Here is a 16,359-nt window from a genome sequence, read left to right as displayed (position 1 = left end):
TAGATAAGTCACTTAGGGCCAGATTTTGGAGACCTAAGCTATGCTGACATTCCCAGCTATTCCAAACTCATGGGCTAGACCTCCTCAACGTATAGGACTGGCTTAAACAAGTATGGTCTTCTAAAAACCAAAATAATTTAGATTATTTTCTTTATTTTCTGAGCCAGGGTGGGGGGAGGAGGGAGGAGACGAGGTTATGTTTTCAAGTCTTTCTCCACCTGTAGGAGGGCTTTAAAAAGGAAAATGAAAGCTGGAACATTGTACACAGGCAGCCTTTTCCTTTAGCTCTAAAGAGCAGAAAAGCAGGGCTATTCTGATCAGTGCCTTAGTTGTCTTTTTAAATATTTATGTTGACATGAAGAGTCGCTGAAATGGTGATTCCTTTCTGATTTATTTTGAAAGCAGCTTCCTTATAAGAACTCCCCCAGAGCCCAGATCTCATTATCCCATGCACCAGCATCTCCTGTAAACTTGCAAAGCTCCTTAGATTTGAAATCATATCTCTCCAATGATTCATTTAAAAGCATCCAGCTGGTGATATTCAGCAGAGTGCTATACTGTGCTGTTTCCAACAGCTGAAGGCTTGGTCCACAGTCTGCTCCCATTCACATCAGGTTTGAAGTAACTCCATTGACTTCAGTGAAGCTGGTCTGAATTTACAGTAAGGGAAATTAGAGAAAGGTTCAGTTCACAGAAGCAGAAGTAAAGAAATGGGCAGAGAGCACTCAAGCACCATTACTGAATACAGAGAGTCAGAAGCAATAAGAGCTCAGTTTTTAATGATTTTACTCTGATCAGTAACAAAGACCATAGTGACTCTTCTGTATGTACATACACATAAATACAAATGCAGGTATATCATTGGCTTGGCAGAGTTTCTCCTGATATCCTCAAGTCTATTCTGATCAGCTTTTTATAGTCCAGGGTCTCCTGGATCACTTAAATTCCCATAGCTGGGATTTTCCTCTCTTCTTCTAACAATAGTTATACTGTACCCAGAGATACAGCTGCAGGACACACAGACAAACCTGCACTAGGCTCATGCTAGCCAGTGTGGGTAACCATCACGGTGAAGCTGGGGCAGCACAGAAGGCCCAAGCAACAGCCTGTGCAGCTGCAGTTTCTCTCCTGTTGGAACATGCTCCAGTTGCACCTCCCAAATGCAGTGTAAACATTGCCTCTGTGGCCTGCACCTGTGCATTTTAACCCCATCCACCCACCCCAACATCTGTTCTACTGCCATTACAACTACTCCTCTGAGCTCCCTCCCTGCCATGAACAGGAACATTATTTTCTATCTAACCTATGCTGCTGGATACTGCAGCATCTCTAGTTCTCTATGAAGCCAAGGCTACGGCTGCAAAGCACTTCTAACATGCATCTCGCTTCTAACCTGGAGACATCCTCACATGCTTCTAGTACAAAATATGTCTCCCTCCTACATGGAAAGGCTGCCACACTGGATTCAATGGCATGAAATTGCTTTGTCCTGGGGATATTTACCCTTGATGGGGCCAAAGTGTGATACCAAAGGCACAACACCATTTACTATGGAAAAAACAATGAGAGAGCCTGTTTCATTAGAAAACCCACCAAGCCCAATGTCTGCTGGGACAGGATTTTGGGGCTATCTCTGTAAGGAGCTAGCTCCTGATCTTATCCAATACTCAAGTCTCACATGCATGTACAGCACCTAGCACAATGTATCCTGAATCCTGTAGCCACTCACTGTCATTATCATTTACCTTGAGTCTCTGATCAAGACACCCAGGATCGCATGCCCTCTTGTTTCTGTGGCAGACTGTCCTTTCAGTGGGCCTGTGCTATGTGTCACCTCTTGAGAAATGGCTATTGCCAGAAGGACTTCCCAACAGGTCAAGCAGGACTACTTTACTCCAGTTCTTACAGGCTGAACAGTCCCCATCTTGCTAAGGGTTACTGCAGTCTGATTTCCACTGACATCCCATTGTGCATAGCTTTAGTGCCTTTCCCCACATGTGTCTGTTCTAGATGAAGGTGTGAGGAAGTCTTCGCATTTAGCTACTTTAGCTTTCTTCCATCCCCAGAGCCCTGAATCTCCCTCCAGTTGTGAACAGGGAACTGCTGAGAGTTACTTTTGTACTGCCCGGACCTGGAGGAGTTTAGTAGACTCTAAGGCAGAGTGATTGAAGGACAAAATATAATGGGAGTTAAATTCCTCTCTGCTGCATTCCCAGAAGCCCAGAGTCCCTGCCAGTTCGGGTCTTGAGGGAGTATACGTGTGTCCATTCAAGCAGTTAAATAATAAACATTCCAATAGGCAACATTTCTCCATATTGCGATTTCAGGGAAATGATCCCTTGTAAAGCAACAGGGATGTATTTGACTTGTTGAAAAATTTTCCACATGCCACTAACATCTGAAGCCCAGCCCAGATGCCCCTCTGTTGCTCACTGAACTGGACTAAGGCAAATCCAGCCTCTACAGCTGCTTCTGAACAGCACTAGGTTGGGGAATGACTTTGCCTCCTGGGGTCTGGGTTTTACATTGCAGCTTGGGACTGAAACTGCAGGTGGACTGTTTTAATGAGCACCTGGAGTGGTTAGTGGTAACCACATCTCTCCCACTGGGTATTGCTCTTCCTTTTCCTGCCCTCTGGCTTTCTCAGGCCTCCTACACAACCCAGTCTAATTTACTGCAAAAGGCAGAACTCCTGGCCCAGCCATAAAACCCCTGCCATAAAGGGAGTGGCTTTGAAAGGTTGTTCAAATGAGACTAGAGTGCTAAATAAAGATACACAGCTGTATGCTCAGAACACATCTACCCACTGGTTTCTATTCTAAATTAAAACACTCTATTAAGGCAATAGGAAATGGCTTTGGCTTTTGGACCCAGCTGGATCCTCAGATCATCTGACAGTGATACACCCATGTCAGACTAGCTGGTTTCTTATGAACACCTACATATCCTATTGTGACACACCAGTAAGAGAACTGGGCTGTGCAGGCAGCTGTTGTATTCCTGGGACGGTTACAGTTACTGAGCTACCAGCAACACCTGCTATATGCAACTATTGCTTGGCAATATAGGCTTAGTGCCAGATCCTTCAGCCCTTCCCCCTGTGAAGAACTACACTGACTTCTGTAGGACAACTCAGGGGAGTAAGAGATACAAAATCAGGCTCTCTTTGCTGCTGGAAAGTTAAGCATCTGTGAAATAGTTCATGGAGTAACCCACAGCCTGACCCTGTGTACCAAAGTGCCTGTCCCTACCCAAGCGGTAGGAGCTCATCAGAACGCTGAACTTGAGCACAGCACCGGGATCAATGTGAGACAAAGTCCGCCATAAATTCCAACAGCAAAGGCTGCCCAGCAGTGGCACATCTGAGTGTGTGATGATTGTAAAGCATCAGGACTGGATTCTGATCTTGCCTACAGGGGTATAAACCCAGCATGACTCCATTCACTGCAGTGGAGTTGCCTGAGATTTACACCAGTGTAAGAAAGAACTAAATCTGAGCCCCAGTATCTCACAATCAGAAGGACAAGTCTTAGAGTATGGAGACAGTCTGTGGTTCTCTGTCTGCTGGGTAAATAACAGGGCCCAATGTAGCCCGTACAAAAAAAGGGAGAGAGAAAAGACACTGCTGTTTGCTAGCTAAAGAGTCCCTCAGTTGGCACCACGTATTCCTGTGGAGGCAGGAAATGGCACAGGCAGAGCTTTCATAGTCACAGGACAACTCAAAGCAAAGGGATTTGTGATAGGGTTTTCACCCCAAAATATAAAAGGGAACCGATCAGGCCAAATAGTTTGAGTGTTTCTTGGGTCTGTCAGTTCTTCTGCCTGTAGAGGTTGCTTGTCTGTCCAGTGCTGGCCACTGTATACCAGGCACAGGGGTCCCGCAGGAAGCTAAGACCACTCTGAGGAACAGGAAAGAGGCTTGTTGCAGTCTGCCAGCCATGGATGGATTTCAAATCAGATTAAGCCTGCAGCTCTGCAATCATGATGGGAATTTCATTCTCAAGAAACAGCAAATATATTTGGAAATATATGGTTTCACTAGCGAGACCAAGTGAAAAGTTTTGAGCCTTAAAAAAATCAAATCAAATCAAAGGTCACTACAATGTACAGTGTGCAGCACCCCCTCCCACCCTGCCATGCTTAAGGACACCCCCAGACACTCTGCATGCTACTTCGGGTCTCCTCCAGGAAGGCTAAAATGTTACTACTTCTGCAAGCTGCCACCACACACAGGGAAACAGGAGCTGTCGGAGAAACAAGCAAAAGTGAGTCAGTCCCACCGGCAGGTAACTAACTAGAAGGAGGCAAAAATGGAAATATCGCCTCCAACACCACTTAGCTAGAAGAATGGAAATAGCATTGGTGCTGGCCAAAACAGGTTGAAAAATGGAAACATTTTCACAAAATAACTTCTAAATAATTTTTTTACAAAACATTTTCTCCTGCAAATCCAAAAATGTATTTACTGTGCAGTAAGGCATCTACACATGTATTACTGTGTAGTAACTAATTGGGCGTAACTTCGATACCTGCCTGATGCAGGTATCAAATTTATGCCCAAGTTGGCGTAAGTTGCCATAGTTACTATGCTGTACAGGCATGCACGTGTAGACACCTGTACTGTGCAGTAATTTTCTGTTACTGTGTAGTAACCTAAAGTACTGTGCAGTAAATATGCATGTGTAGACAGACACACCCAGTAATAATCTCCCAACAACTAAGGCATCCTCTCCATCTAAGAAACCTCTTGAAGATTCTGGATCATAGATGAAGCTATAATCCCTGCCAGCATCTGCATAGGAAACCTTGTCCCTTAGTCTGACTAACAGCTGCTGGCCACAGTATGTATGGCTCATGAGTTTGATACAATAGGAGTGGCCTCCATCAGACAAAAAGGTGGGGCCACGTGGCTCCCTGGTCTAACTCCATTAGTTATGCTCTACTATGGTCTGTATGAAAATGCTGAGGGTCAGACTGGGATGCAGGAAATAGTGCTGCTTGACTCAAGCTGCACCCAGTTACTGTAAACCCACCCCACAGCTCCAGAATAGCTAGATGGCTCTGTTAAAAATGATACTCTGTGAAGCAGCAAATAAACTTGATTCTGACTCATCAGTAGGCTTCACTGTGAACTGGGGCAGGCCTCAATTCCCAAGACCAAATATGATGACCTACTTTATGAAAAGTTCAGGTCAATGGGTTTACTCTAGTATCATCATTTTTGGTTCCTCACTGCCTTGTGCAGGTGGTTCAGACAAGGTTGCTGTTATTCCTACACCCCTAGAGAAGAGATCTGGGGATACCTATGGCCTCTTTTAGAGGCTAGCCTCCAGGAATGAATGCTAATAGAGATGCCTGGTAAGAGCAAGTATGTAAGTCCAAATGATACTGATGCAGAAAGGAGGAACCATTATTTTAGTTCTGGTTCCAATCCATAGCACTGTTTTGTAAGCTAAGGTCAAACAGGTCAATAGGAAATACTTACCAGAATCTGCCCTAGATTTTATCAGACTCAGGTTGACCAGTCATGTCAGTCCTGAAAGAAAAAATAACAAGCTCAGACAAACAATAAGTGGCAGGAAACCAATCAGCAAGACATACAGGGAAAATATCTGGGAGGGGGGAGGGTCATTTAACTGGTCAGCCCTTGACAGAGCTGCACTGTACAGACTCCTATTGGGTGAGTGCTGCTTTTACACTCTACTGCTGGGGCATTTTAGTACATATTGTTCCCTTCTCATTGACACAGGCTCAGAGAACTTTACCAAGTCACTACTTCCACACTGGTGCTTAAATTTTGATCTTAGTTACATTGGTGTAGCTCCAGAAGAAATCCATGGACTTCAGTACAAACTCTGCTGAAACCAAAATCAGACTTTTGCCCAGCTGGGGTTCATTGCAGCAAGCCACCATCTTTGTGGCTCAGGTTTTCAAAGCAATTTATGGGATGTAGATGCCCAATTCCCAATTGTTTTAATGAAAATAAGGAGTCCAAATCTCTGAGACAGCTTCGAAAATCTGAGCCTATTTGTCCAATAATTGTTCACTTGCTGCTGAGATATTATTACCAGGTAGTCAGAACATCAGGGATAAACTTCAGCTCTTTCTGCAAAGCACTATGGGACCTCTTATTTAGTTGCCACCAGACCTGGAAGAAGGGATTTGAAGTTCCCTGATCTTCAGCACTTGATTCAGAGGCTGTACCCCTAACCACCATGCTCAATAGCTACCAGTGGCCCTTTCCTCCAAGAATTTGTCCAATCCCTTTTTGAAACCAGCTAAACTGTCAGTGTCCACAACATCTTGTGGCAATGAATTCCACACTTTAATTACATGCTGTGTGAAAAAACTTCCTTTTGTTAGTTTTAAACTGACTACCTACTAGTTTTATTTTATGACCCCTGGTTCTTGTATTGTGAGAGAGAGAGTACATAATAAATTCTTATTTACTTTCTCTTCACCATTTAGTATTTTGTAAACCCCTATAATTACAGTGCATCAGAGCAGACATGATTAGAGTCTGTTGGAGTATGGTAATTACCTTGAGCTTTGTGTGTCTGATGTATCAGCATCCCTACACTTCAAAATGGCAGTGGAGGCAAGTTCAAGAACTCCCACCACCATTTTGAAGCACAGGGACACTGATACACAAGATGATGCAGCAGTTTAATTAGTGCGGCTCTCACAGCCACTAATTAAAATGCGCCCCTCCCCCACTGCACATGTAAAAGTGCCCAATAGGCCTACCTTCTTCAGTCTCTTCTCACACGGAAGCCTCCCCTCCCCCCCAAACCACTAATCATCCTTGTTGTCCCTCTCTAGTTCTTCTACATCCTTTTTGAGGTGTGGGGACCAAAACTGGGCACAGTATTCAAAGAGTAGATGCACCCTGGATTTATAAAGGGACATGAAGTCTATTAAATCTATAATGACACTTTCAGTTTTCTTTACAAGTCCTTTCTTAGTAATGCCTAACATTTTATTTATCTTTTTGAGAGCTGCTGAAAACTGAGCTGATATTTTTAGCGAACTGTCCACAGTGACTCTCAGATATCTTTCCTGTGTGGTAACAGCTAATGTAGAGCCCATCATTGTGTGGGTAAATATATAATTTCCTGAGTGAATGGCATTTTGGGAGAAAAGCTCACTTGGCAAGCCTTTCCAGTGACATGATCAGTGTGAGTTGATGTTATTAATCAAGGCTCCATGCCCATGTAACATGATCAGCAGTCCTCCCTCCTTTTCTGACTCTGTAGTTATTTAACTCCAGGGGAAGTCTGCCATCATAAACCAGGAGGTATTTTGTAGGTTTCAAGAAGATTACTTCAGCTATTGAGATCACTTGGAGACAGAGCTGACTTCCCCCAGCAGCCAGCTTCCCGTTGAGAATGGAGACGCTCCAGGAAGATAATTGCAGGCCCCTATATGTACATATGAAATCATAGGATGATTTACTACAGGGGTGGGCAAAATGTGGCCTGTGGGCTGGATGCGTCCTGCCAAGCCACTCTGTCCAACCCATGGGGCCCCTAAAAATTTTAGAAAATTAATATTAATCTGCCCTGGGCTGTCTGTCATGCAGCCCTTGATGGCTTGCCAAAACTCAGTAAGCGGCCCTCCACCCAAAATAATTGCCCACCCCAATTTAATAGACGCCCATTCCGCCTTAGTTTCCTTAAGTGCTAAATGGGGAATTTCCTCCAGCCCCCAGGTTCACATGGGAACAGGAGGCTTAATTTGTTAGTATTTGTATTTGTTAGTATTTGTATTGAACTTTGTTATGATTGGATGGAAGGAACTAGAGAACCCTTAAATCTAATTCTTTAATAGACTTTGCTGAACCATTTCAGTGCACCATTTAAACAGGACTCTAGCTGGACAGGATTAACTACAGCTTGACTGGCCAGCATGAACCAAGCCAAACCATATTATAAACCATCTGTGATACTATGAGCAACAAGATGATGTCTAAATGGCTGAAAACAGCAGCACATGACTCCATCAACATTACAGTCCTGTTTAACTGGTCATAGTCATACATATACGTTAATCAAGTCTGCTCCAACATGCATGTACATCTTACATGCTGGACCTATACATGTACAATGTACATATACAGTATTCTATGTAAGACACACCAGAACGCACATGTGCACATGCACAAATCAAGCTCTTACAATCATGAAATGCTATAAATGTTCTTAGAATGTATATGCGTAAGAGGTGAAGCATAACTCCTGCCATTTATTTTATATAAACAAATGGCCTGACAGTTTCTTTGTGTTTTCCCCCTACCCTTTAGCCCCTGCTTCTCCAATGATTTTCTTGCTATTCCACATATCAGATCTTTAATTTCTCTGATTTGGCTGGAAATCTTCAAAGACAGTGACATCACAATAGGATAAGGTTTGGAAAGGTGCAACTCAGGATTTAACAGAAACATTTACCTGTTGAATTTTAGGACAGTATTTCCCATTACTTAAAGGCTGGGAAAGTTGCAGATCAGGTGGCCTCACTAATCAGCTTGGATTCTACAACATTTCTGGGTTTCAGTAGTGCTCCCGACATGGTAGGCACTGCCCCCTTTGTTTGATTTGCAATAAAACTGTTCTCTTTGCAATTCACCTTAAAAATATAGTCTCGCTGTCTCTCATGATAGTATGAGATGTATAATGTAATACAGAATATCATACAGAATCTGACACAGCACATGTATACTAGACGTAACAGCGACTGTGCTAGAGTAGACTCGGAACCCAGCTAACCAGCTGTAAATCCTGACTCACTTCAGGGACAAGGTTCACACTGGTGCTCCTAAAAGTAGAATCTGTCCATTTGTACCTCAGCTGAGAAATGAGAGCCTGATTTTTAAAGAAAAGCCTATAGGCAGAAAGAATGATCAAAGCCAAGTAATGTTTTGCTGAAATATCAACCAACTGCAGCACTGAAGATTAACTTTCTCTTCTGTCCTGTATTAGGGAGAAAATGATTGTTTCCTCAATCTCAATTTTTTAATAGTAGCTGAGATACCGGCAAGTACCTGTCACCTGTTTGGAGGAGGGAGACCTCCCATTGGGAGCTACATATGACCATGTGTGTGCTCCCTGCTTGTAAAGAGACTACGTTATGTGCCACATACATAGAGCAGATGCTTTAATTATGGCAGACTGCATGCTCTACTCAACATCCATCCAACTTTCATACCACTGCCCTTGCAACTTATTTCCTCTGTCCCCTACTTCCGCACCTGACACTGCCACCTACTGTAAGCTCCCCCATGCCATACCAGCACTAAGCTGCTGCAAGCTTCCTTGCAGTCAATTTTTAAAATGATTTATCTACTTTCCATCAGTAACAGAGAAACAAATGGATGAGCTCAGCAGGAATGGCAAGTACAAATGGGCATGAAAAAGCATATGGAAGAGCCACAGATCACTACAGCCCAAAGTGTGCCCAGGAGGAATCGTCTTTACCATTGGCCCTGATGTTGCCTCCTGGGAATGGTGGGGTGCTGTCTTCTCCGCATATGTACATCTGTGTCTCCTGTCTCCTGCACTGCTTGTTCTGGAAGCAGGACAAAAAAAAATTTAAAAAAATCAAAAGATACCTCTGTTGATAAGCTACTCCTAGCCTGCTGTAACTCCTGCCCACTCCTACTTTCTCCATATGCAAGAGATGGCCTTGCAAGGTCAATCACTGATGCAGGTGAACTGCTGCTGGAGGCCAGGAGTCTTCCTACAATCCTTCTTCTGCTCAAAGGCCTGCACCTCACAGGAAGCTCCTGCAAGCTGGGTAGATAGCCTGTAATAGGGGGCCTTTCCTGGGCCAGTTTGATGTTGGCCTGCCCACCTGTCTCTGGCCTGTCTCTCTCTTCTGCAATGTCTTGATGATAAAAGATTATGATGTTATTCAAATGGGAAGATGCCCATTTACGACCCCAATGACTAGGGGTGATTTCCCCAGCTCCAAACCTTCCCTTACACTGGGGCCCATGCCTTGCAGATAGCATCCCAGGCAGCTAAGTTCACCAGTAACCCTTCACCCTCTATGACTGTGGTCCTCTCTCCAGGACCTTTGGCCTCCCTAGGCCCTGGCTTCGCCTTTCAGGCCAGTCGAAATCCCGAGCCTCTTGCTCTGGGCATCCCTGTCTTGTGGGTCCCTGGCCCTTTTGCCTCCCTTGGGTCCCGGCCCCAGTTCAGGTGCCTTGCCTTCTTTTAACCCTCACAACTCTGCTGTATCAAATGAGCCTCAGCCCTCTCACTGTTCTCTCTACTCTGAGCTGTCTCCAGCCAGGACTGTGTGGGGGATGGATGTTTTCAGGCACCCCCTACCCGCCTTTCACCAGGGAGGTTCATGGCACTGGCATTTCCTGGAGCTGCTGTGCCACTGGCAGTCCCACCAGGCCTCCCTACCCTGGTAGGGTGCACTTTCTGGTCATGCCCAGGACCTGGGGCCTCCTCCATCCCCATAGCACCAGCCCTTACCTCCATGATTTTGTGAACCTCAGCTCAGCCAGCTGAAGTCTCTCTCACTGCAGCCAGCAGCAAACTGCTGGTTCACCCTATATATAGATATATCCTGGGTCTCAAAATGGCCACCGCCATCAAGCACCTGGCTGCTTGCTGCCTGCTCCAGCCCTTAAAGTGGCAATCTCTTTTCATATTTTAATGAGGATTTTTTGGTTTGGTTTAGTTTGGTTTGGAGAGCGCTACATCTCAGCAGCCTTCTCATTCCTCTAAGACCCAGGAAGGGTGTCTAAGGCTAGGATTGAGACCAACTCTACAGACCCTTGAAAGGTGGGGTTAAAGGCTTGCAGATATAATCACAGTTCTTGTGCTCCTGGGAGACCAAGGTATGTCCACTGTGATGCTGGAGTCCAAAGTGGTGAGGGACCCATCATTCTGATCTGCTTCCCCCTCCACATAGGTCAGCAGAGCTTGTCCTACCCAAGACGGAGATAGAATATGCCACATCCTTTCAAAGAGGGTCCAGAGGAGGGCCACTCGTATGGTTGGGGGCCTCCGTGGCCCCCAACCATATGAGAAGAGGCTGAGGTACCTGAATCTCTTCAGTCTCTGCAAGAGGAGACTGAGGGGGGATCTTGTGGCTGCCTACAACTTTATCAGGGGCCACCAGCAGGGACTCGGGGAAAGTCTGTTCACCAGGGCCCCCCTTGGAGTCACCAGGAACAATGGCCACAAGCTGAGGGAGGATAGGTTTAGGTTAGATATTAGGAAGAACTACTTCAGTGTAAGGGTGGCCAGAGCCTGGAATAGGCTTCCCAGAGAGGTGGTGCTCTCACCTTCCCTGGAGATCTTCAAGAGGAGACTGGACAGGCACCTGGCTGGGGTCTTATGACCCCTGCCACCCCTGTGCTCCTTCCTGCCTGTGGTGGGGGGTCGGACTAGATGATCTGTCTAGGTCCCTGCTGACTCATTGATTCACTGATACTATGAAAGCCTCCAGCAAGGACTGTACATTCCCAGAGCTCCCACAAGGGTGGGAAATCTTCAACTGTGTAATGGACTTTCCTGAGGAATCTGGCTAAAAATATGACGTGGAAGAGGAAACCCACATAACTTAGGCTTCCTCTTCTTTAACATACCCAGCACAAATTCTCTGAAGAGCTCGCTGGGTAGTATGGTATTCATCAAACAGGATTCAGCAGATCTGCACGTGTTTTGTGAGGCTCTGGTGAATCATTCACTGGCATTCAAAATTTTACTCAACGAATGGGACACACCAACTGCTGGCCTTCTTTACAGTATCTATAAAGTATCCAGAATAGGAAACGATAAAGCTCCAAAACTAGCTACCTAACTCACTGCTAGATTTGAACCCCTTCTTCACAGTCAAACATGTATCTGCAATGGACGCCATACACATATGATGCCAAACATTCAGCAAAACTGGTTGAAATTTTTCTGCTATTGACATACAGTGGTCTTTGTTAAAAACATTTTTTCTCGGTGGACAACATTTGTTTTGCAGATACTGTCCAGGAAATATATGGAAACACAACACTGAACATTTTTTACATACTAATTTTGGAATTTTTGGAAACTAACCGTTTTAACCACAAAGTGTTTTTGATTTTTGTTGTTGTTGTTGAAAACAACTCACAGGGAATGTTAAGAAAAGCAAGTCCTTACATTTTCAATTTTTTTCCCTACAAAAGGGCATTTTTACCAGCTCCAACCTTTATCCTAATAATGCAGATCAGCCTTGAAATTTTGTGACTACTAGAAAATGAGGATGCAGTTGAACCAAATTCAGCCTCTAGTATTTGCAGAATACTGACAGTTGTTTTCTCCAGTATTCAACCAGTTTTTAGTTCCTCTGTAATCTTGGTCTCTTGGCTCAGCATTTTCATCTGAAATGAGAACTCATTTGCAAGGGCTAGAGGTTATTTGGGATCTAAAGTGAATGACATTTTTAGATCAGGCAGAACAGAGAGGTACTACATGGTGAAGGCAAACAAGCTCGGCACTCTCACACCTCAGTCAGGCAGAATATTGAGCCAAAGCATTTCCGTATTCTGGTACCTAATATTGACTGACCACAGAGCAGCACTACAGGCTTGGATCAACTGTCTACTGAGCATGGCTACAAGGACATGGGATGGAATGAGATGGAGGGAAAGCAGAACCTTTCTGGAATCACTGTGCCCAGGTGAATCCACACTTGACACAGATCCTTACTAGGCCAGCACAGCAAAGGCAACACTACACTTGAATTTCCGAAGTTCTTCCTTCTGGCTTTACTCTCCCACAGATGACTATCTTCAGAGAAACGTCCATTTGTCCAGCAAATTATGCTAATTAAGAGGAAATCACAATCTGTTGCTGGGAGGCCTAGGCACTCATGCTGCAGGAAGCAAAGCCATGTGTATTTTGTCCATTACTCTTGGCATATAAAGTGATTACACTGAGCTGGAGCAGGAGTTTTCTATAGCTGTTTTCCCACTGATCAGCCCAACTCACCAATCTCAGCCATGATACTCTCAACGCCTCCAGAAGGAGTTGTTTTCTCCTGTTTTAAAACAAAAACAAAAACAAAATAACCTCAGATGGGTGCCCTCTCACCCCGGTTCTTTGCTCCAAGTTGGATGGTAACAGACATGTAGGATTTAATAATGATGACAACAACAAACGTTATGGCCTCAGTTGCAAGGAATGTAGAAGCCGTGACCCCTTGAACTCAGTCTATCTAGCAGAGAGCAGTGATACGGACAACGGACCAATAGAGTTCTCCAGCTACGCTACTGCGCATCTTGTGTAGAACCAAAGTGCCAACTCAGGCAGACTTCTGCCAGCATGGTGGCCCAGGAAGCAACAGCTGAATGAAACAGCACACCAGGCCTGTTTGCTGCAGGGGCCAGCTCACAGCTCCCTTCAGAACTCGGTGGCAGAAGAACAAACTTCACCATACCCTTTGAAGGGTATCGTTAAAAAAATAACACATGAAACAATAAAGAACAAAATACATTCCTGAGCAGCTACTGCAAAAAATACTGGCTCTTTAAGGTCTTTGATGTAACGCAAGTCTTCAGCCACCAAGGATTTCACTACAGTTGTTATTAAGCGCTTATGCAGCAGTGAAGGCACTAAACATGGTACAAACGTTTAATAAATGACACCTTCCCCCCACAGTGTTGTGTTGCAAACGACGGCCATTTGTGGATGTAATTGAGACAGACTGCAGAACCCGCTGCTCTGAGAAAACGGACTCCTACCACTGGAGTTAGCAATTAGCAATATAGCAATAGAATTACCAACATAGAGTTTCTGATGCACAGTAAAGATATTCCAGTTCCAGCCAATAGAGGGCAGTTAGCCCATTCATTATGGCTTGTTCTGTGAGGTCAACAATTAGCCTCCTGTGCTATGTGCCTCTGGTTCAGAGTGCGGGGCATAAACCAAGAAAAGTATCAAAAGGGGAGGTGGTCCTAACTGAAGCAGGATGTTCTGTGTTTGATCAGAGTTTCTCAGAGGAAATATTCTGCTTCTGTGACCCCTTCACCCCCAACCCCATGCGCTCGTGCTGGAGCATTATCTGCTTTTTATTTGGCACAGCAAAGGTAAGAATCTGTAAGAATCTGTGCAGTTGGATCTAATTTTTAAAATAAAAAGCCCAGAAACTTAAAAAAAAAAAAGAAATAAAAAAGTCCAAACATTTAACCTACAAAACAAAACTCCTCAATTTTTCCCAGCTTAAAAACAAACAAACTGTCACTTAGTAGAATCAAGTGGATTCATGAACTGCATTCTTAGCATTGTCCACCTCCTATTTTAACTTAGAGCAGTGATTCTCAGCCAAGGGGCTGCAGCACCCTGGGGTACCTTGGGATCCTTTCAAGGGTGCAGCAGGGTGCCATACAATGCTACCACTGTGAGGTGGGCATATGATTCACAAGATAAACCCAGAGATTTCAAAGAGGAATCCCTGGTGTCAAAAGCATTGTGGCCTGTTGTGGGCTTTCTGAGTTCCTTGGAACAGAAATACTGTTCTACTATTCCTCTGTAGTCAAAAAACAAGTGAAAACTCAGAGCTGGCATTTTACAAGTGGTGCCTCAAGATTAAAAAGGTTAAGAATTACTGACCCAGACAGTAAACACTCCAGAATGGGACTGCTTCTTTCTATGTGCCTGTAGAGCACCTCGCACAATAAGACTCCAGTCAAGATTCAGCTGTCCAGTAGCATAACTAGGAGCTAGCAAGAAGGGCACCCAACCTGGGTGCAAATTTAGGGGGACATCAGAATGGTGGACCTAGGGAGCCTCAGTTACAGGGGATGCTGAAGCCACTACTTGGGGAGCCTGCACTGCAGATGCTTCTACTCTGAGACCCTGCCTGGGCAGCCCAGGTCTTTGAGTCTCTAGGTGAGGTAAGACTTGCTCAGAAACTCTTCCACTCTGCTCAGGGCACTAAAATAGTTATGTCTCTGGATATGCCTTGGCACTGCTATAATATAAGGAATTCTTATAACTAGTGGAATCTAACACTTGTGTTGCCAACAAGAACAGAGTCTATCATGTAATTGCATAAGCAATATTTTAACTATAAAATCCTTTCTGGTTTTCCCATGTGTCCTGCTTATACTGTAAGCTCTTAGGCAGTGATGCCTCCTAGAAAAGACATGGGACTGGGCTCAGGAGGGCAGGTTCTATTCCCAACCCTGCCACTGGCTGGCTGGATGAGCTCTGGGAAATCAATTTGCCACCTGTAAAGCAGGCACAACGTGCTGACCTCCTTTATGAAGTGGTTTCAGATCCATTAGATAGATGCCTTGTAGGAACTGGGTGTCCTTGGGATATGGACTATATTTATCACATAATCGGTATGAGCTAAGTCCATGACTAGCCAGGGTTCGAATTACATTCCAACTCTTGGGTGGGGGGTTTGTGGTGGTGGCAGGCAGAAGCCTGAAGGAGCCGCTGGTGCTGCTGGCTGAGCTGCTTAGAAAGGCACAGAGTGGGCCAGGGACTCTCATCTCTTATCAGGGCAGGGGGCTCTGTTCCCCCCCCCCCCGGTTTCTGAACCCTGTGATTAGCCCTTGGTAATGGTTGCAGTAGGTACATTTTTGCCTTTATAGGCCAATTCCCTCATACTATCATGCATGTCTATGGATGAGTTCAACTACTTGGTTTCCAAAGCCTTTAACAGCTTATTCCTCTTTTTGTAACAGATCTGGGGAAAGAAGTGGAAGGGGGGACTCCCCTGGAGTCGGTATTCTCTAATCTTACTCTCAGCCTGGCTATAAAAGGAGTACCTCTATGCTTGGAAAAGCTCACATTAACCCCATCAGTTTCTTTGTTTCCAAATCCCCCGTGACTAAATGGGTTTCCTTGAATGTGACTTGCTGCTGGGGCCTGTAACTCTCACTGGTGTAGGAAACATGCATAGTTAATCAGGGAGTGACCTTTGGGGAAGCGAAACTGCAGCTACTTTTGGCATCTGCCTCCTATGTTGGGTACTTGCTGATTGCTCCCTGCCACCAGGAGGATCTCTTAATCCCTGCTTATTACTCATACTATGGGCACAGGGTTTAGATAAGCACCTAGATGGATCCAGTGATAAATGGAAGTGAAACTCTGAATCAGTGCTTGCCCTGGACCTAGTGAACTGCCCTCCGGCATGTAAATCTGACTGCTTTTCTAACAGGTTAATACTGCACTGTAGGGGATACTCAACAAGGAGGGGAAAACATACAGCACAGATGGTAAAACTATAGCTAATCACTACCCCTGCTTGCATGTCTAGAAGGCCTGCTTTTGGCAAGAGATGTGGCATGATATTAACTTGACCTATATAGTTTCAAGGCTTCCAAGAGCTTTTGTATTTATGAAGCCATCAGGT

At 44.8% G+C, this 16,359-nt stretch overlaps 1 protein-coding gene across 1 annotated transcript in view; it reads right to left on the bottom strand.

The window, feature by feature from the left end:
- Positions 1-752: 752 nt before the first annotated feature.
- LOC149854828 (uncharacterized) overlaps positions 753-16,359 on the bottom strand; it is a 35,089-nt gene continuing 19,482 nt past the window's right edge. Inside the window, exons 2-5 of the mRNA XM_090024242.1 lie at positions 12,984-13,032; positions 9,474-9,564; positions 5,486-5,536; positions 753-4,244 (exon numbers count right to left, since the gene is read on the bottom strand). Coding sequence (XP_089880368.1) covers positions 5,497-5,536; positions 9,474-9,564; positions 12,984-13,032 — 180 coding nt within the window. The 3' untranslated portion in view covers positions 753-4,244; positions 5,486-5,496. The remainder of the gene's footprint in view (positions 4,245-5,485; positions 5,537-9,473; positions 9,565-12,983; positions 13,033-16,359) is intronic.

The sequence above is a fragment of the Crocodylus siamensis genome, chromosome 12, assembly GCF_052110815.1.
Source record: "Crocodylus siamensis isolate JL-2025a chromosome 12, ASM5211081v1, whole genome shotgun sequence".
NCBI lineage: Eukaryota > Metazoa > Chordata > Crocodylia > Crocodylidae > Crocodylus > Crocodylus siamensis.
The sequence above is the reverse complement of the archived record's forward strand: the minus strand, read 5'-3'. Positions and strand labels throughout refer to the sequence as shown.